Below are 21,955 nucleotides of genomic sequence, written 5' to 3' on the forward strand. Positions count from 1 at the left end.
AGGGAGGGGTAGTCTGTTCTCAGAGTAAACCCTTGGCCAAACATCTCATCTAGAGGCTAGATTGCAGTAGGCTACAGTGTTACCTATGTGTTTCCATGCATTGAGCATACCATTGGACTTTTACCCCTCCCCCCAGGAACCACTCCAGGCAGGCTTAACAGAAGTTGCTAAACACTGCATTAAGGGAGTGGACAGGGCAGAGACCACAATATACTGAACATTTTTGCTTCCTAAACCAGGGTTGTTTCCTCACTGACCATTAAATTCATCTAATGAAGATGCATTTTCATTGGGTTTTTTGCATCTGTGGAACAAAGGCTACATACAGGTAGATCTTCCTATACAGCTTCAGTTTCAAGTCTGTTTACTTGTGATTCAGCAAATACTCTGAACACTGAACTGTAGCAATAGAACATAAGGCAGTAAAAGTGGTAGGCAAAAGAATGAATTGAATAGTTTCTGCAGTAAGACCTGGCAGTGGCTCTCTTCCAATTTCAGCAAAGGGTTGTTTTTCACCTGACCGTGCTACCTAGGTAATCTACTGCTCTAGTAATGTTGGGAGTCAGCATTTGCTGTGGGTGCCAGTACTTCCAGTGAGGTGTGGGACTGGCATGGCATCTGCCCATCAGCTGTGGGGGTTTGCTTGGTAAGTGTTACTGGTTGTGTAGGCTCTTTCCACTCAGAAGACACAAACCTAAAAATAAGTTACCTAAGAATCAACCCTAATTTGTTGACATAATAATCTCATGAAAAGAGTGTAGTGCAAATATACATATAGATTGTTTAAATAATTGCTATAATTGGTCTTTTGGTGCTTGAATTATTTAAAGTAATTGCTATAATTGGTCTTTTGGTGTTCTGGTGCTTGGCATAAAGCTAGAAATGTACGTTTAATGGGACTCAAAAGATTCAGCATTACGAAGATGAGCTGAAAGTTGTCAAATTTATTTTTTCAAACCACAGGATTACAAATGTCTGCATTTAAAATTACAAAAATCTGTTAAAACATTACAAAAATCTGAATTAGTTAATTTAACATTTTGGTCTGCTCTGAAGTAGTATAGCTATACTTCTTGATACAGGAATGGCGCAGCTTTCTTAAAAGATACAGTTCCAAACCCCTGTACCTCTGAGCAAATTAAGTGCCTGAGATTGGAGCGGGACTTCAGAAAAACTCAGTCAGATGCCCAGTCTCAGTCACTATCTTTCCATTCTTTTTTGTAGGCTGCAGAAAACATGCTTCATTATAATGTCTGAGAAATTTTTGGAATGTTAATCACAATGGAGGTGGAATAATGAAGAGTGTTCAAAACTGTTGAGTCCTAATTATAGCACAAAGTTACAAAATACTGCTTGAACTGGGTAGTAACAATTGAAGCATTTAATACACTTGATATTTTGGAGTGAAGGACCTGTAGTCCCACAGGTCTTAGGGCTGGTGGAACCAAAGCTCTCCCTTCAGTGAAGTAGATATACATTACAAACACTGGAATCACTATACTTGAGAAATCAAGCAGTGATGGGCACATTTAGCTCAAGCAGCAGTTACTGAGCTGTGCAAGATTGCAGGTTTTATATGTAGTTTTCCAGAGACTTTCTGTTAGCAGAAAGTACACAGCATGTTTATCCTCATAGAAGAAGAATATGCCCATCACTGCTGCTCAGCCCCCCACTCCCCCAAGTGGTTGGGACACAGCTCCTGAGAATGAAGAAACTTCCGTTTTTAAATACGTGACCAAAAGTCCTCTGGCAATTAGCAGGCTTTTCTTCAAAGAAATTAGGATATCTCACAATAAACAACCAGAAGTTTTTCTGTGGCTGCAACAATATGGCATAAGGTCACTGGCTAGCTGGAGTTTCCCTTTTGAATTTCTGCCTGTTGCTGGCCAAACACAAAACAGCCACACCAGTGTGGAACTTTGAAGTTTTAGACACTCCTCCTTAGGAGCAACTTAGGGAGCCAGAAAGACGACTGTCCTTTGACCATCGACGTGACCATCAGAAATGCAGTTGGTGAAGCTTTTGGCCATGCTACTTGAATTTTTTTAAAGTGCAGGAGCCTATTGGGGGGAAATAAGCAAAGCTGTGTTCCCCCCCCCCCCCCCGCCCCCCCCCCCAGTTGTGCTTCCTTCCTGTCATACCCACCCACCGCTGACCCTAGAGGAGTATTGGAAAACTTTCCTAAGAGGCTAGTCCTGCCATTATTCTAGTTCCCTTTTCAGGCAACACCTACAATAATCTCATGAAGCACTGTGGGGCTGTTTCTTTTTGGTACCAACTTGGAAGCTGAATAATGTAAATTTGATTAAATTAACCCCCTTAATCAAGGATACTTTCTTCTACATTGATATAATACATGTTCATCCTTGGCTTGTCATACCATTTGCTAGGCTTCACAATCTGACAAGCAACTCCTGTTTTAGGAATGATATAATCAAAAGTATTTGAAATATTCATACCAGTATGAAAATAGGTGGATTACTTATAAACTGCAATTAATAAAGGCATTACCATAACATGAACACAGTATAGTCTTGTGGATAAACTAAATATGCCAGTCTTTTTAAAATTACTTCCATAGAAACTGAGACTGTTCTGCTGCCTTTGTAAAAAGTGTTCAACTACCCCCATTTTCAATTTAATTACTAAAAAAAAATTCTTTGTGCAAGACATCTTAAGAATTGGTTTGCATTAAAAATTTCATTGTACACAGAAATAATTGAAACAAACAATTATTTAACCTCTGCTGTATTTTGATTACCCATTTTCCTATATGCTTCCTGTTTGCTGTGCAGCCTGATAGCAAAGGGTACAGAACTCTTACAACCTACTTCCCAGTTGTACATCTGCTAGCAATAGTCTAAGTCAACAAACCTCAAAAAATTCATCTAGCGTCCTTCAGCTAACCTTCCACAGTATATAACATGCATTATTGGGGGGAGATGCTGGGAAAGACTGAAGGTCAAAGAAGTCAGGGACGGCAAAGGATGAGATGGTTCGTGTCATAGATACAACGAACATGAAATTGAGCAAACTTCAGAGGACGGCGGAAAACAGGAGGGCCTGGGGAGATCTTGTCAATGGGGTCACGAAGAGTCGGACTCGACTGTGCGACTGAACAACAAAACCAGGGACTATACCCCAACTAGGTACAAAAAGCTCCCAACATTCCCGCCCCTTAGTTTCAAAGCTGAGCGGAAATGGTTGAAATATGGTTCTTTCTTTGATGCCTCAGCTGGGCTCCTAGCCCCAGTGCAGGGCTTTCAAGTCCAGGCCTTCTCCAAGCTTTGCTCCTCCTTTTCCCATAACACTCCGTGCATCATGCAAACTGGGGAGTTACCTCCCCCCACCCAGAAGGTCCTTTAGGGATGTTGGCAAGCCTCTCTCCAAGGTGGGGCCTCAGCTGCCCGGAGCCTCCCTGCCAAGCACAGTCCCCTCCCTCCTGTGTCAGATATCTGTCTCCCCCTTATCTGTCCAGAAATTGATGGAATCAAACACTAGAATCCTGAGAGCCAAAATTTGCTAGATTATTAATGGAGGATCGACATGCCAAATTCTACGCCAAAGGAAACCCGATACTGCCAACAGAAAAACTAGATCAGTTAGATTCATTTGCTTATATTTAATTTGCAAAATTGTGTGTCCACAGTGAAGCAGTTCAAATAATCTTTTTGTTGAGGATGGATAATGGGAGTGGGATACAAAGCGGCACGCTGGATAGTGAGTCTTAGTGAACCCTCGTCCAGCTCCTCTCTGATTTCCGAGCTCCAGCTGCTGCCATCTTAACCCCAAGCTAGGAATTTTTGAAAAACAAAAAAGGCCAAGGAGGCGTGGTTCTGCACTAGACGTTTGAATGGTCCGCCTGCACAGTAAAAACATCAGCTGTATCGAATACAAAAAGTCATGCCTTATATCCTTAAGGACCAACCATAAAATGTAAAAAAAATACATTCTTCAGATGAGGCATGCCAATTGCTGCACTGGCATAGCATTGCAAACTGACCTCATGCTGGCACTGCAGGACTATCACAATGGCACAATGGTTTCAGATTGGGTGGTTGGATGACTTGGAAGATGCAAAAGCATTAGCCAGTGTTGCACAACTCTGTACAGCAACACCTGTAGTATCTACCATTGTAGTGGAAGTACAATGTTTTGTAAATCCGCAAATGACACTCATGGCACATTGGAAGAGCACCTCTGTATGAGCAACGCGTGACAGGAATCACAGACTCGTACAGGCTTTGGCGAAGACGGTAAAGGCAGTTCGTTGTCTGAGCAGGCATTACAGAAAATTTCACCACAGTTCCTACAGTGATGCTAAAATGAAGATGGGGAAAAAAGTGTTGAAATCAATGCAGCATCACGAGTTAAACAATGGGTTGTAATCAGTTATAACTGAATGCATATAGGATTTCATGTATATGAAATGACTCCTTGAATGTCTGTATTCTATGAGAAGAAAAGTGTCAATGCTGACTCAAAACTACTTGGGGGGTTTATTCTATGCATGGTGACATCTCACATAAGACCATAAGAGAAGCCATGCTGGATCAGGCCAATGGCCCATCCAGTCCAACACTGTGTCACACAGTGGATAAACCTAGGTGCCATCAGGTGGTCCACCAGCAGCGCCAGAACTCCAGAAGCACACCCACTGTTGCCCACCAAGCACCAAGAATACAGAGCATCACTGCCCCAGACTCACTGTAGATGAAATATACAAGCGCTGGGTTACATCCCGTGATCCAGCAGCAGAATGTACTAATGGATGCAGGTCTTCCCAGCTCTCCCCAGCAACCATTTCCGATTCCAGGGAAGTTTATTCCCAGTGTCATGAGACACACACGGATAACAGCTATTTGAGCTGGGAAGCGGTCGTGGGAAAGGGGAAGGCAGCAAAATGGTCCCCTCCCATCTTTTGAGTGAGCTGTGCTGAAAAAAGCAGAAGGGCCTGTTATGTTTCCCCACCGCCAGCCTCTTGGCCTGTGTGGCTGTTACTCCGTGTAGGTCTTGTGACCCGAGAAATAAACTCCTGGGGTCAGAAATGGCAGCTGGAGGGAGGGAGAGCCAGGAAGACTGGGGGTCCTTGAGGGAACCTCACGAAGTCCTTGCTCCTGGGAATAATTTGCACTGACTTGTCCATACAGTTGCATAAAAAGTGACCTGGCTTGAGCAAAATCATCTTGTAAAACTCCCCTATCATGACTTATGGGGCCAACGGTATGAAAGTAAGAACAGTGTTTAATTTGGTAGCAATTGATGATTCATTGCACGTGCATAAATAAAAATGTAGATAATCATCATATGCACAACAAAGGCTTTTTTTGTACTGGCTTTTATCCACTCTCACCTTTCTTTTGGATAGAGAAAACTCCTTTTCGCATAATTTGCAGTGAGTAGCTTCTTTGTCCTTTAGCCAGACCTGCCCCTAGTAGAGAAAAAAGATGTTCTCTGAACAGAGCAATTACAAGAGCATAGTTATCTAAACTTAAATACTAATTGCCTTTCATGCAATGGCAACGTGATGGATTCCTCGCTCCAGGCCTTTTGGCCCACAGACAACTCCGGCTGGTGGGACTGCTCTCTCTGTATTAAAGTTCAGATTTCCAAACTCTCAACAGGCTTTCCCCACATTTGCCTGCTGCCTGGCCCTTAGGCACGGCAAAGCACTGCACAGCAGTAGGCACATTTGATACCAATATCCCATGGTAGCATATTGCAGGGCAAAACTGGCAACGCAGGAATCCTATCATGCCATTTATCTGCCTGTAGAGATCTGCCATGGAACTCTTAATTTTTTATTGTTATTTTAACTGTATCAATTACCAAAGCAGCACAAGCAAATATCTGAGAATGCAAGTATACCTTAACCAAACCATGCAAATCAGTAAATCATAATATAAACTTTATGCCTCTGTACTTGTAGTTCATCCTCTACACGGAATCACAGGTTTCCTTAAGGTTTTTTTGCATTGATTTCTGAAAAGCCATCAGCCTAATAAATTTGAATAGACCTTTTATTTTATCAAGCCATTCTCTCACAGAAGTACCTTTTATTTCTAAAAATTTGCAAATATTAACCTCCCAGCCATTAAAATATCTAAAGCAGGGGTCATTTCGTAGAAAAAGAGCTAGGGGAACTCATTAGCATAACTCATTAGCATATGCCACACACCCTGAAATCACCGGAAGTGTGTCATAACGCCACACCCCCTGACATCACCGGAAGTGTGTCATAAGGCCACACCCATCACTCAGTCTTAGTCTTACAGGTTAGTCTTAAAGGTGCTATTTGTTAGTCTTAAAGGTGCTATTTGAACTCTTGGACTATTTTGCAGCAACAGACTAACACAGCTAATTCCTCTGAATCTAAACCCACCACTCAGGCTCCACCCCCAAAATCTTCAAGGTATTGCCAACTCAGAGCTGGCGAGCCTATCTGATGGCACATGTGGGGGAAAACAAGCAAACCACCCAGAATTACGAAAACTGGTTTCCAGAAGCAGACTAAAAAGAACAAGAGCGCAGCAGCAGCAAAGGCACTTCACAGAATCATAGAGTTGAAAGGGACCTCCAGGGTCATCTAGTGGAGCTGAAGATATTTTATAAGTATACCAGTTAAATTATGTGCCTTAAGTCTTATAAACCACACTGGGGAGTAACAGAACATGGGATGGACAGACAGCTGCAAAGCAAAGTGGGAGAGGGGCTTTACTACTCAAGTTGTCCCTGAGCTTAATGTGTCAGAGTGCGGTGTACAAAACATATTTCACATCAATCGAACTACCCTGCCATTCCCCCCCCATTACTGACCTGCAATGTTTTGTTTGCTTCTTTAATATCTTCTATTTTAAGCTTTGACCTAAAGAGAAGACGTGATATGTAAATAAACTGTGACTAATTACAGACAAGTGGTAAACTATTTCTGTTCTTTCTGAGACTGACAACCACATTTAAAACTCACTTCTCCTCCAACCCACTACAACCCAGTGGCAGACTCATTCCCTCTCCACCCCAGATTTATGTAGATATTATCACTGACCTGACCCTGTCCCCAAGTTCTTCCACTTAACATTTTGCACCCCCATGCATCTCAGTGAAGAGAGAAGCCTGCGTGGCTGAGAGCTTGGGAAAGCCTACCAAAGGCATTGGTGCATTTTCCATGACTAGGTAACTTAGTTAATGTTTCCGCACAGAACCCCCCTGCACAGTTGTTCACAACATTTCTAAAATCAGACTCCACTGTTAGAAGGGAAACAAGCCTTTCACATTCGGTTATCCAAATACAGAACTCGCTCATGGGAGCAGCCACTGAACTGAACAATGTTAATGTGGATTCCCATATTGCGCTTGATAAGTGGGCCTGTTCCCCAGGCCTCCATGACCTGACAGGAGGGCCATCTACGGTGGAGCAGTGTCTTCACAGCAAGGTTCCAGGCTTTGGAATGACTTTCCTGAGGAGATCCAGAGCTAGTGCTCTTCCCACCTTTCAAAGAGGATAGCTCTTCTGGAAGCCCTTTGGAGATCGCTCTGAATTTGTTTTCTTGTTTGGTTGATGTTATTTATATTTAAATAAACAAACAGGTGTGTATCCAAACATTTATCCCAATCTCTAAAAGTTTAAAAGTCAAGAGTACTTCTGAAGGCGATGACAAGCAAATTTCTAGGGAAATGGGTGAGTTGATACATTGACATTACTCACCAAACAGTTAGACTATATTGAAAACCCATTCAGACTCTTCCAGAATGAAAACTGCTTATGAGGAATTGCTCACACTAAAAACGGTAATGCTTTTATCCTGAAGTAAATGTATACCCGAGTTAATGATTTAATGGAATTTGCTAGGCCAGTTCTGACTATTTTCAGATGAAGACTCAGCATCTTCCTTTGGACCCAAAGAACCATCACTTAGATCCCCTTTGCATTCTTTGAGAAGTGTGGCTACTTCTATGGCTGTTGGCAGAGGGGTTTACTGTAAAGCAGGGTACACAACACACAGCCTGGAGCTGTGTGTGACCCACCAACACATGTGCTGCAGCCTGCAAAAACCCCACCCACTTACTATTTCCTTTATTTACAAAATATACACCCCACCATTCTGCCCTCATCAGGGCCATCAAGGCAGCTAACAGGTTAAAAACATACATAATAAATCACATCTTGAAAGCCATTTTAAAATAAACCATCACTTCATTAAAACAATTAAAACAAAAACACACATGCCCTGTAACATAAAAGTGGCAATTAAATCAGGGCGAGATCACTGAGGAAATGGGGTACAGGTGGACAGTAAGTTAAACATAGGCAGGCAGTGCGACGTAGCAACAAAAAGGGCTAATGTGATCTTGGGGTGTATCAACAGAGGCATAACATCCAAATTGCAAGACGTCACAGTCCCGCCGTACACCGCATTGGCCAGGCTGCACCTGGAGTATTGTGTACAGTTCTGGAGGCCTCGCTTCAAAAAGGATGGGGACAGAATGGAGCAGGTGCAGAGGAAAGGGTGATCAGGGGCCTGGAAACCAAGGAAAGGCTGAGGGACTTGGGAATGTTCAGTTTGGAGAAGAGGAGGTTGAGAGGGGGGGACATGATTGCTCTCTTTAAGTATCTGAAGGGCTGTCACTTAGAGACGGGCAGGGAGCTGTTGGCAGCAGAGGATAGGACTCACAATCATGGGTTTAAATTAAGGGCGGGAAGGTACCGGCTGGATATTAGGAAAGACAGTAAGAGTTGTTCAGCAGTGGAATCAGCTGCCTAGGGAGGCGGTGAGCTACCCCCAACTGGCAGTCTTTAAACACCGTCTGGACAAACACTTGTCAGGGATACTCTAGGCTGGTCCTGCATTGAGCAGGGGGTTGGACTAGATGGCCTGTATGGCCCCTTCCAGCTCTGTGATTCTATGAAATGCCAGATGAAAGGGAAAAAAACCTCTTCACCTGCTAGCAGAGAATGGCAACAGAATGGGGCAGGCCAAGTCTTCCTTGGGACAGAATTCCAGCGCTTTGGTGCCACAACCAAGAAGGCCCTCTCCAAGGTTGCTACCCACCTAATCCCAGAAGGTGGGGCAGCCCAAGCAGGGTCTTGGGAGATGACCACATGTGTCAGGTAGATTCATAAGGGAGCAGACAGTGGTTCAGGTATGCTGGTCCCAAGCCATGCAGGACTTTAGAGGTCACCACCAGCACCTTGAGTTGCACCCAGAAACAGACGGGCAAAGACTGAAGGGACAAGGTCTCTACAACCATGCTAGTCAACATCCTGGCTGCAGCTTTCTACACCAACTGAAGTTTCTGAACACTTTTCAAGGTCAGCCCAACACAGAATGCTTTGCAGTGATCTAACCGGGGCAGGCACCACAGTGGCCAGACCCTTTCTGCCCAGGAAAGGCTGCAGTTTCCTAACCAGTCAAAAGCTGGGAAAAGGCACTCCTGGCTACAGCTGCAACAGCCTATCTAGCAGTAGGCCTGGGTCCAAGAGCCACCCCCACCCCACCCCGACCATGAACCTGCTCCTTCAAGTCAACCCCATCCAGAATGGGCGACAGCTGAAATCCCAGGTCAGACCCTCTGCTTACTAGTAGCACCTCCATCTTGTCAGGATTAAGCTTCAGTTTATTAGTTCACATCCACAACAAAACTGCCTCCACAACAAAACTACCTGGGAGTCAGCAGGTCTTACACAGCCAGTATTATTGCTCAACTTCATGGAGCAGCTCAACGACAGCAAGGCAGCTGCATGTTCATGAAACTGCACTACAAGAGCAGGGTGGCGAGTCTTAGGCCAAGAGTGCTGGCACAGTGCAGTAGTTAAGGGTGTTGGATTAGTACTTGGGAGACCCGGCGTCGAATCACCACTTGTTCTGTGGAAGCTCACTGAGCAACCTTGGGCCAGTCATACTCTCTCTGCCTAATGCTACCTCAAGGGGTTGGTGAGAGGATAAAATGGAGAACAATGTATAGAATCATAGAGGTAGAAGGGATCTTCAGGGTCATCTAGTCCAACCCCCTGCACAATGCAGGAAATTTACAAATACCTCCCCCTCCACACCCACAGTGACAGCTGTTCCACGCCCAGAAGATGACAAAAAAAACCCCTCCAGGATTGCTTCCTGATCCCAAAGTGGCAATCAGCATTTTCCTGGGCGTGTAAGAAAGGGCCACAAGAGCTAAGCGCTGAGGCAACCCTTCCTGCCCTCCCTTCTCGTGATCTGCCTAAGTTCACACAATCAGCATTGCTGTCGGATGGCCCTCTAGCCTCTGTTTGAAAACCTCCAAAGGAGGAGAGCCCATCACCTCCCGAGGTACCACTTTAACTGTCAGGAAGTTCTTCCTAATGTTTAGCCGAAAACTCTTCTGATTTAATTTCAACCCTTTGGTTCTGGTCTGGCCTTCTGGGGCAACAGAAAACAGCTCCACACCATCCTCTAGATGACAGCCCTTCAAGTACTTGAAGCTGCTTTGGGTTCCCATTGGGGAGAAAAGCAGGGTACAATTAAATAAAATTAATTAATTAAATAAGTAAGTTGCCAGACAGCGCAGACACCCAGGAATTTTCCCCTTTCAAATACTAACAATGAAGCAGAGAGTCAAATTTCAGACACTGAAACAGAGTAGAAGGTGAAGGCTTTATACCCCCTGTCCTGAGGCTGCATGAGTTCGCAATTCATACTTTTATCTACGGAATGAGATGGTGATCTTCATCTTATTTTGCTGGAGCCCTGAATACTGTCAAATCCCCACCATCTCAAAGGGCAAGTCCTGATGATGTCATAGAACAGGGCTTAGTGATGTCACACTTTTACAACTTGGCCCGCTTAACTCCACACAAGGTCAATTCTGGCCAATGTTTTTGTCTGCGTTGTGCACCCTGGTGTAAAATCTTCTGCTCAGGTGTCTCCTCTGTAGATGTATTATGTATACCATGCAAGCACTGCTCCTCTAGGGCCTGGGGATAGATCAAGATGGGTAGCTGTGTTAATCTGTCTGTAGCAGTAGAAAAGGATCCAGCAGCACCTTAAAAACTCACCAACTTTGTCGTAGGGTATGAACTTTCGCGAGTCACTGCTCACTTCTTCAGATGCCAAGAAGAAGTGAGCAGTGAATCATGAAAGCTCATACCCTACCACAATTTTTGTTAGTCTTTAAGGTGCTATGGGATTCTTGCTCTTTTCTACTAATAACGGGAACGACTGAGCTGGAAGACTTCTCATACAACTAGCAGGATGGAAAGAAACATCAGGAGAGTCAAGTATGTGGCTGGAAGTCTTGCACTCAAGGGTTTTATAATTCTGAGGCTGGATGGTACTAATTTATATTACAAGTGTCCCGTTTAACAAACTTTAAGTTACAGGAATAGTCATGCCTCTTTCCCCACACCACCACCAAAAGGAAAAGAAAGAAAAATTACTCGCTCAGTTTGCCAGCTAGTTCTTGGAGAGCTTCTTCTTGGTCATGACATAGATTTTTCAACTGCTTGTTTTTTTCCTGTAACTTCAGGAACTCCTTAAAAAAAACAGAATTAGGGATACCATTTATATGAGCTGCATATTATCAACAACTGGACAAATCAAAGGAGAAAGGCAAGGGTAAGGTAAACTATACTACCATCTCATGGCTCTCTCCTGGTTACAATCTCTTCCTTATCAGTCACCAAAAGTCACAGCTGACTTATGAGTCACAGACCAAGCATGTGGAAAAATAAACACCACGGCAACCTCTGACTACACCTCACTTTCCCCCCCCCAGACCCACACAAGTCTCTTATCTGAATGAGTAAACACACACTTCCTGATATCTGCAAAGCACTCTGAGTTGTGGTCATTTCACACAAGAAAAGTTAACACGCAGTAGGGTTGCCAGGTCCCCTCGTTGCTCTGGCAGGGGGGATTTGGGGGGGCCTTTCGGGGTGGGCAGGGATGCCCCCACGCCCCACCCCCAAGAGCGACCACCTGCCTGGCCACCCCTCTCCCTCCCCTCCCGCCTGATTTAAAGGGCTTCAGCTGATCAGCAGGGACCACGTGGCCCGCCGACCAGCTGGAGGGCCCTTTGAATCTAGCAGGAGGGAGGGAGAGGGGCGGTCATGGGCTGCATGCTTGGCTGGTAAAAAGATCAATGGGTATTTTTGTGAGCCGAGCCTGTGGCCCACAACCACCCCTCTCCCTCCCTCCTGCTAGATTTAAAGGGCCCTCCAGTAGGTCGGCGGGCCAGGTGGTCCCTGCAGATCAGATCACGCCCTTTAAATCGGGCAGGAGGGGAGGCTGTCTAGCTGGTTGCTCTTGGGGATGTGGCTTCTCCCACTGGCCAGCTGGTCAGGGGCGGATTGAAGCCCCCAGAAGTGAGGGAACCCCCACCCAGACCTGGGGGCTGGCAACCCTCACGTGAAATGTAGGGAAGCAGACATTTTTTCAAAATCTCATCCCTAACCATACCAGATAATCAGCAAGTTCGCACAAGGAATAATAGAGGACATAATTGATAAGAACAAGCCAGACAGAAAAGGCAGATTGATGTCACACTGGTAAACATCCCCACTGACTAGCTAATGTAGGCCTTCACATTATAACAATACACTGGAATTAGGAGCGATCTGTGTATGAAATAAACTATCAGATTACTAATACCAGAACAACAGTCCAGTTCTGTATGCAGCCACTTCAGCACACTGTCAGCAAGCTGCCAAAAGTTCATTCTTGTCTATATGTTCCTCTATGCATCTTCCCCCCCCCTCTGTAGATGCGCTCAGCTTGTCATGCGCACATCTCTCCAGTAGCTCTGCATTCCTTTCAGTATACGCCAGCCATGCTTTGATGTAACGTTATCTAACTAAGGCCACAGGTGGAAGAGCAAGAGAGCTTTGCTTTGTCTTTAATTAGTAGAGACTGTGAGAATCGTATGCTTATTTATAATAAGGTAGCCGTTGCTTTCCCAAGGTTTAAGCGCGCAAGAAACCCTTTGGCCGCGCGCGGGAACCATGTTTATTGGCTGTAATTATTATGAATTTGCTTTAACCTTTCCAGCTCTCCGAGCTATCGTTATTCTGAACAGTGACCTGTTCAAGTGCTTCATGGCTTCAATAAAGTAAAACCTTCTTGCAAGTGTGTACTACGTTGTTTGCTGTGGGGACCTGACACACACACATTGCTTCTTTAGATCAGAGCTTTATCTACTTACACCAGTGAATGTTAGAAATCTGACAAATGTTGACATTCACAGTGGAGATTTACAATTGTGACTTGTGAGTGTGTGAGATAGAGTGACAGAGACAAGTATTGAAAAGTGTATTTATTTTTGGCTGGGTTTGTCATTCCATTCCTACAAGAATGATTCCTGTCTCTGTCAACTAACTTTCCCCGTTTTTGCTTTACCAAGTTCAAAAATGTTTTGAGTACTACCATATATATATTTAGACACTGCCTTCACCTCTATGCCCAGAAACTATCTCTTGATCCATGCTCACTCTCTACAGGTGTGTGTGTGAGACAGAAAAGACTATGGCACATGCCCCACCGTTGTTAGACCCATCGCCAGAGATTTGCTTAATTCCAAACCTGCCAATTTTCTGGGGAAACAGTAGATCATTTCTATTTAAACTAATTTTAAAACTTGGACTAACTAGGCATCACATAATCTTAATCCAGCACTACATTTTAAGGAAACACAAAGAGACAAATGGTGTAAGTAAACAAGTCTTTGTGAAAGCATGTTCAGCGTGTTGTATATGTAGATGTACAATTTTCTGTCCAGGTCTTAACTCCGTAGAAATCAGTTTTCCCAGTCTGCAGTACAAACTTGCTGTGCACAGCAATGACTGGCTAGTGTTTATGGCATCACAATCCTCCCTTTCCCTCCCATCCCCAGAACAACTTTGCAGTATTCTATATAAAAGTACCCCCCCCCCAAGTAAGCAATCAGCACATATTGAAATGAATAAACATTTATGATGAGCTTGAAAACATTATGAAAAAGGCAGACACTGAATATTGGAGGAGAAGCAACTGAGTGGAGACTTATTCTTGTTTTGTGGGAGAAAAGAAATTACAATTAATTCCATTTAAAGGTACATCTATGTACTCCATGTGTTTTTACTGAATGGTTTTACTCAATTTTGGTTTGGTTTAGTTCATGGGATGGGGTGGAACAGTAAATGAAATAAAGACAATAAATTTAAGATGCAAGTATTGACCTAACAAGCCTTAAAGCTTCATCCCATTGCTTTTCACTGTGGCTTTAGAAATTATACAATGCAGAACAGAAACTACGACTCCTACATCCTCTTCTTCTTGTTTCTCTGTAATGTCTGATGTTGTTTCCCCCTACGTTTGCCAGGTTCCTCCTCCCCCCCGGCCATCAGCGGGGTGTGGAAGGGCAGGGCTGCCAGCTCCAGGTTGGGAAACTCCTGGAGATTTGGGGGTGGAGCCTGGGGAGGGCAGGGACCTCCTCAGTGGGGTCCAGTGCCAGAGAGTTCGCCCTCCAAAGCATCCATTTTCTCCAGGGGATCTGATTTCTGTAGTCTGGAGCTGTAATTCCAGGGGATCCCCAGGTCTCACCTGGAGGCTGGCACCCCTATTCCCCCCATAGCTAGTTGCAGAAGTTCTAAATGCAGGGGAAACTTCTACATCTGACCGTGCTTCTCATGGGGGGGTGGGGGTGGCAGGAGAGTTCTGCTTTGGATCTTACATGGAGATCAGAAAAGACCAGCCTCACACACACACTTTCTCCTTCCCAGCCTCATGAAACATCAGAGATCAGAAAACACAAGCCTCACACACTTTTTCCTTCCCAGCCTGATGAAACATCAAAACCTACTGTCAAGAGACTGACTTCTTCCTCCTGTAAGCCTGGCCTCTTGAACCCACATAAAAGTACCCTGACTGGGAACTGCAACGAAAACTTTCAGATAAATACAGCTCTTTCCCCTGGGGACTCTCCAGCAGTTCCCAGAGGGCTGGAAAGGCCGGGTGCCTCAGCACCCAGACAGAGTAATACAGCTGCCTATCGGCAATTATTCAGTGCACCGTTCCTTGCAGCCTTTTATCATGGTGGAATGTTATATTGTGCTTTTAAGGTGCAATCAAATAGCTTCCTGTTGGTTTGATAGCCTCTCTGAGTCTCAGGAGAGAAGGTGAGATCTGGATATTTTCAGTAAATACATCCAGTACCTTTTCTGACAGGTTCAGTAGCCTCCAACTGATCATAGTGTTTATTCTCTCAATAGTCTCTATGATATCCTTATAAAGTTGGTCAATAATATTACCCCCCATATTGCACACTTGGAACTAAGACAGCTGTAACAGAGATCAGATTTTCATACGGTATTTCCTGATAAGAGAAACGGAAGTGTAACATAAGGCCCACAGATTGAGCCCTTGACTTTATATTAAAAGTATGGGGAAGGTAGGTACCCCCACAAACACACATGCAGTAAATTGTTTGTGCTGTTCCAAAGGAGGAGTGCCTCTAGCACCTGTCACTATATAGCAGGAGATGTAGTTATCTAAGCCAAAAACTGTATGGCCAACCTCCATGGGAAACAACTTCTGAACAGAGTGGCATTTTTCAAAGCAGTTTGTAACCCTCATATACGGCATCAAACACACAAACAAACAACCAAACAAAAAGGTCCCCCTCAATGTGAGCAGGTTCTTTGGAATGTCTAAAGCATCCATTTAGATTACAGACAATCTATTTAATGATCTTTCCCTGTATTTTAGGGATCAGAAATGCAGTCTGCACTTTCCCCCTTATAACTGCAAGAAAAGGGCTAGAGACTTATTTTTTTAAAAAAAAATGAAAGGTGGGAACAAGGAGACAACAGATTATAATAACATTACAGTCATCTAGCAGTCTGTGATCCAGAAGAAGAGAGAAGTTAAATTAAAACATTTTCTGTAATGAAATTTGACTTGATTCCTTTGCATTTAAAAAAACACTCCATGCAAATAGAAAACCAACACACCAGAGATAAAGGTGCTACCTATGGTTACCTATGGTTACCAACCTCAAGGTGGGTCCTGAAATTCTCCCAGAATTACAAATAAAACTTGACTTGATTCTGTTTTCACTTATAATGTTTAAATCTTTCTTAAAATACAGTTTAAAAGAATTCATTCTGAGATTCTTACAAGGCTATGGTAATGATATTCTAAAAGACTAATTTATGCAATAGTCAAATGTAGGCACACTCATGACTTAATTCTTTGGTTCACAAAGTTGAATTTTTACGCACGACATTCCACAGCTTACAGGGAACATTGGTTGGAAGCATATTTGCAGTTTCACTCATATAGTGATAAAGGTGAATATATATACTTTATTTATTTATTTAAAACATTTCTTAACTGCCTTTTTTCCTCACAGACAGCTTAAAACATAGATAGAACACATAACATAAAATACATTAAAAACAGAAGAACCAAAATTTAAAATCCCCACTCAGGATTCCAGTAAACTTAACCAAATGCAGTCCTAAATAAAACTGCCTCCTAAAGACCGAAAATGAGGGGGCCAGCCGCATCTCCCTGGGGAGGTTGTTCCATAATCGTGGGGCTGCTACTGAAAATAGCCTCACTTGTATACCCACCAGGCAAGCTTTTTTGATTGATGGGACAGTCAGCAGGGCCTCTCCCCATGATCTTAATTCCAGGGAAGGAATTAACATTTGGGGGGCATATTCCACTCATGAGGGTCCTTCAACAGGAGAGAGTAGAAAATAAAGGAGGGGAGAAAGACCCCGGGAAGGCCACTGATCTCTTTAACCGTCACTGTCCTCGACCATATGCCCAGCAGAACATCTCAGTCCCACAGGGCCCAGACCTCACTGGGGAGAGAGTTCCACCAGGATGGGGCCAACAAGGCCCTGGCCGAGGACTGCCAGACCATTTTGGGACCAGGGACTACCAGAAAGTTGGTACCAACTGAGCGTAATACTCTCTGAGGGACATATAAAAAAGGAAGAGGTGGTCCCGCAGGTATGATGCTCCTAGACCATTTAGGGCTTTAAAGATAAGTACTAGAACCTAGAACTTGATTTGGTATTCCAGAGCAGCTGATAGAGCACAGGTCGTATATGAGCTCTCAAGGGAGTCCCCGTAAGGACCCTCACAGCTGCATTCTGGACCAGGTGAACTTTATGGAGCAAGTTCAAGGGCAGCTCTGCATAGAGCGAGTTGCAGTAGTCCAATCTAGAGATGACTGTTGCGTGGATAACTGTAGCTAGGTCGGCACGGGACAGGTAGGGGACCAGCTGCCGGGCTTGGCGAGGATGAAAGAATGCTATCCTGGCTGTATTTGTGACCTGTGCCTCCGAAGTAAGAGAGGCATCAAGAGTCACACCCAAACTCCTGGCAGAGGAAGCCGGCACCAGCTGTACCCCATCCGGAGTGGGAGGCTGAAACCCCGGCCTCGCCCCCCCCCCAAACCCAGTCACAGGACCTCCATCTTCAATAGGTTCAGCTGCAGGCAACTCTGTTTTAACCATCCCACCATGGCCCCGAACAATTGGTCAGATCTTCTGGGGTGGTATATCTGGTCGGCTGTCCATTAACAGATATAGCTGGGTGTCATCAGCATATTGATGGCACCCTAGCCCAAACCTCCTGATGAGCTGGGTGAGGGTGCACATACAGATGCTGGAAAGCATTGGGGAGAGGATTGCCCCCTGTGGGATGCCGCACACCAATGGGTGTCATGAAGAAACCCTCTCCCCAAGCGCCACCCTCTGTGCCCACCCTTTGAGCAATGAGCACAGCCACTGTAAGGCAGTCCCACGTATTCCAGTAGATTCAGACCTCATGGACACGGACAGAATGACCTTCTGTCTGTCAGAAGAACTGGACTCAGCAGTAAGAATTTCACTCCCTAGCAGACAAGAGGTGTCTAAAAAGCAGAACTTTCTAGGGAGGGAATGCATCCCCCCCTCCCTGTCCAAATGCCCTGTCGTTGGTCAAGGCTTAAGGTTTTAAGACCCTGACTGGGATAGCCCAGGCTAGTCCAGTCTTCTCAGATCTTGGAAGCTAAGCAGAGGTGGCCCTGGTTAATACTTGGATGGGAGACCACCAAGAAAGTTCAAGGTTGCTACACACAGGCATGCAATGGCAAACCACCTCTGTTCACCTCTTGCCTCAAAAACCATACACGGTTGCCATAAATTGGCTGCAACTTGATGACACTTTCCACCACCAAGGTTTTAGAATTCTCTTAAGGACCCTTTGCCCCAAAGCAGCTTCTGCAATGACCAAAGTGTCTTTTCATAGTTTGCAGAGATTTAAACGGAGGCCCAAGGAGCAGACTTACAAATTTCCTCCAAGAGAAACCCCCTAACCATTCCCCCTGCCAAAGCAGGTACTGCTGCTCCTTCACCAAAGAAACCAGAATACCTTCAGATAATAAAGGATGGAAATGCACCTTCTTCTCCAAGGATGTAAGATTAAAGGAAATGACAGATTCCTGGATTATGTGTTTTATGATGCCATCCTAAGAAGAGTTATACCCTTCTAAGTCTATCAAATTAAGTGGGCTTAGAATGACATTGGCTAGCATAGCCAATATAGAGTTTGAGAGCTTGGCATACATCCAAGCAGTGCCCATCCCTATTCCTTAGGTGTAGCCAGGTAAGGACAGAAGGAAGGGAGCAGCAGTTCTCACACCCTGTGAAAATTTGAATTTATCTTCAGACTAAAGAGAGGAGCTGGCTAGAGAATACCCCTCTGGAAAATGAACAAATCCCCCCCCCCAAAAAAAAGTCCTTGAAGCTCAAAATGTCCTTGAAGCTAACAAGAACAGAGCCTTAAGAGTCAGGATCTACAGAGAGAGCTCCCAGAGGTTCAAAGGATTGTGAGGGATTCCCAGGACTACACCTAGACTCTCTACAGGAATACAACAAACTGGTTGAGGCAAAATCAGAGAGGCAGGTGGGAGGAATGTTTTTATGTAGGAGATGTAAAGAGAGGGCAAGGCCTCCAGTTCTTCACAGTTATGCCTGGGAGAGAAGACCCTGGTTTCCTTAAGAGATTAGGTCAGAGACTTGCTCACCTGTCAGAAACAGCAGAATGCCACATACTGAAGTTGTGAGAGTGGGCTTGCCTGATGAGCCTTTCACCTGTTGGGAGAGCTTTCATGATGCCAGAAGAAAGGCAATCATCCAGGGCAAACGTACTATCACAACGGTGTCTGCCTCTCAGCTCCCAGGCGATCAACTGGAATATTCATGCTCTTAAGGGGAAAAGAATCCAATATCTCTGGATGAGGTTAACTCACATTCACATCCACATTCACAGGCATGAAACCTCTGAATCCCAGAGCCAGGAGGCAACATCAGGGGAAAACCTCAGCCTCTATGCCCTGTTGTTGGCCCTCCAGAGGAACTGGTTGGCCACTATGTGAGACAGGATGCTGGACTAGATGGACCAGATGGACTAGATGGACCAGATGGACTAAATGGACCAGATGGTCTGATCCAGCAGGGCTCTTCTTATGTCCTTATGAGGCCAGAGCTCTTTAACTGAAACGGCTACATGGTCAGAGAATAAAATTCTCAGGTGATGTTAAGATGCACAGACTTTGTTCCAGTTCTTGTTTTCTGAAGGAGAGGGAAAGCACAGCCAGCATCACTGCAGAGCATCAACCAGAGACATTCAGAGTTCTTTCAACCTACTTCCAGACCTTTTGGGTCATTTGCTCATGTTTACAGTGAACAGCTCCAGTATCAGCACTGCAACCCCAACCGTTGTCTGAATGAATAGCGCCCACTATCTCTAAGGTATGCTCTGCCTTTCCAGCCATCCTGCTCTCAAAATTAACCGATATGGATTTGAGCCACTTCTCTGCCAAGTACTTGGCCTAGCTCAGATGTCAGGGGCTAAGGATATGGCCTCCATCTGTATGGCCACAACCTGTGACACATTAACCAGGAGTACGGCAGTAAGAGAGTTCCCTTTAAGGCCATCTTTTGAGTGGTCTGATGAACTCCAACATGGCAGGAAGCTTACTGGTCCACATGAAGGCAGCCCTGGCTTTTGACAGATAAGAACTGACATCCATCTATTTTTATCCATATTTGGATTATGAGTTGCCAACACCATCTCCATCCTTAATTAACTCCTTCCCTGGGCAGGATGGCTACTTTGTATTCCCCAATACTCAGTCCTAGTCTGAGGAAAACTGGGGTTCTTAGTCTTGGCTACAGCCAGGGGTCATTTCCTGCAGGAGCGCACAGGAGCGGAGCTCCGGCAGTAAAGAGCCCAGGGGGCGGGCACATGCAACAAGCCCCACCCCCTGCTCCCAGCAGCCCTCAGACAGAGCAAGAAGCAGCCAGGTAAGTTGCAGAGCCCCCCACCCCAAAACAGTCCACTGGCACCTTTAAGACCAAGTTTTATTCAGGTACAAACTCTCCCTCCTTTATGAGGGCATATCTGCACATTCCCCCCCCCCCAACAGCTAGCAATCCAAAACAGTCCAGTGGAGCCTGAGCGGTGGGTGTTGCCTTCTGCCACACTTCCGGTGATGTCAGGGGGTGTGGCATATGCAAATAAGTTGTGCTAATGAGCTCCTGCACCTCTTTTTCTACGAAATGACCCCTGGCTACAGCTAAAGGAGCAATATTGGTCGGGTGAGGCAGACGGGCACGCTCCCCTTCTTCTGTGGAAGAAATCCACCTTCAGAGAAATGCTGCTTAGTCCTGCCTTCTGAGTTCAGGTGGCAGGTCCTAACTCAGTGGTGCATAACTGGCTATCTACAAGGAGAGAAGGCATTTCAGTGGCATTCAACAGAAAACAGACAGACACGTTGATTTAGTCTCGCTTCTCCCAAACTTATTTTACTTACAATTGTTTCTCCTTTTGGGCGATTTCTTTCTGCAGACTTTCAGATTTACTCATATAGTCTTGCTTAAATCTCTTGTCCGCATTCTCTGCCTCCATTTGAGCCTTCTCAGCTTGCTGCAATCTGGTGTAATTCAAATCAACTTTGGGTAAAACTGAAGCTAGAATTTGGGTGTAAAGGATGAAGAAGACAAATAAAAGGGGAAAAAATGGGGAAATAGAAACATTTCTAAATGAAAACAAAGTTTGGGGTAAAACTCACAAACTCAGATGAGACCCAGACAATGACTAGAGATCCAAACTCTTTTTCTCACTACAGCAACAACAACAACAGAGACAACTGTCCAATTTCTCCAATTTTATTTGGTGTTCACAATTAACAGATGCCATCTGTGCAGAGCCATATATGAGTCACATGTGCAGAACTTTGAATGTGCATTCTTGTGTTACTGTGAGACTGGCTTCTTTTTTTAAAACAACAGCAACAGAAAAAAAATGCAACTAATCAGTCCTTAACGGCACAAATCCATCAGCTCCACAAAATGGAATACAAAAGCGTACTGAGGGGCATGATAAAATTCAGAACACAAAGTGGAACAGTGCAGCCAAGGCAGCGAAAACAGTCCTGTGCAAAGTCAACACAACGTGTGTGAAGTCTGTCACCCTGAATCCAAATCAGTGCACTTGACATAAGTGAATGCATGAACTTAATTGGTATACTCAGGACTGTGGAGAGGATGGGAGGCAGGCAAGTGTACCCTTAATGTGTTCACGAAGCTCCCACACCAGTAAGGGCAACCCTCCTTCACTTCAATAGAAGTTTAGCTCTCATCCTAAAGCTGGAGCATCATTTGTGCCTGTAGGGGAGACGGGGCCAGGGGGATAATAAGGATGACTCTGGACAATTGGGCCAAGAATAGGAACTCTCCGTCTGGGGCAAGGGGTGCTCTGTATTCTTGGTGCTTGGGGGGGGGGCAACAGTGGGAGGGCTCCTAGTGTCCTAGCCCCACTGGTGGACCTCCTGATGGCACCTGGTATTTTTGGCCCCTGTGTGACACAGAGTGTTGGATTGGATGGGCCACTGGCCTGATCTAACATTTGGCTTCTCTTATGTTCTTAGGAACTCTCAGTCTGGG

General features: G+C 44.9%; 1 protein-coding gene across 1 annotated transcript in view; it reads right to left on the reverse strand.

The window, feature by feature from the left end:
• Window positions 1–3,263: 3,263 nt before the first annotated feature.
• The window catches only part of RUFY2 (RUN and FYVE domain containing 2), a 35,786-nt gene continuing 17,094 nt past the window's right edge, over window positions 3,264–21,955 (reverse strand). The window contains exons 12-17 of the mRNA XM_015413859.1: window positions 20,824–20,943; window positions 19,258–19,288; window positions 11,411–11,505; window positions 6,817–6,865; window positions 5,354–5,431; window positions 3,264–4,320 (exon numbers count right to left, since the gene is read on the reverse strand). Of these exons, the coding sequence (XP_015269345.1) occupies window positions 4,177–4,320; window positions 5,354–5,431; window positions 6,817–6,865; window positions 11,411–11,505; window positions 19,258–19,288; window positions 20,824–20,943 (517 nt within the window). The 3' untranslated portion in view covers window positions 3,264–4,176. The remainder of the gene's footprint in view (window positions 4,321–5,353; window positions 5,432–6,816; window positions 6,866–11,410; window positions 11,506–19,257; window positions 19,289–20,823; window positions 20,944–21,955) is intronic.

This window comes from Gekko japonicus, unplaced genomic scaffold (genome assembly GCF_001447785.1).
Source record: "Gekko japonicus isolate JY-2015 unplaced genomic scaffold, Gekko_japonicus_V1.1 scaffold1178, whole genome shotgun sequence".
NCBI classification, from domain to species: domain Eukaryota; kingdom Metazoa; phylum Chordata; class Lepidosauria; order Squamata; family Gekkonidae; genus Gekko; species Gekko japonicus.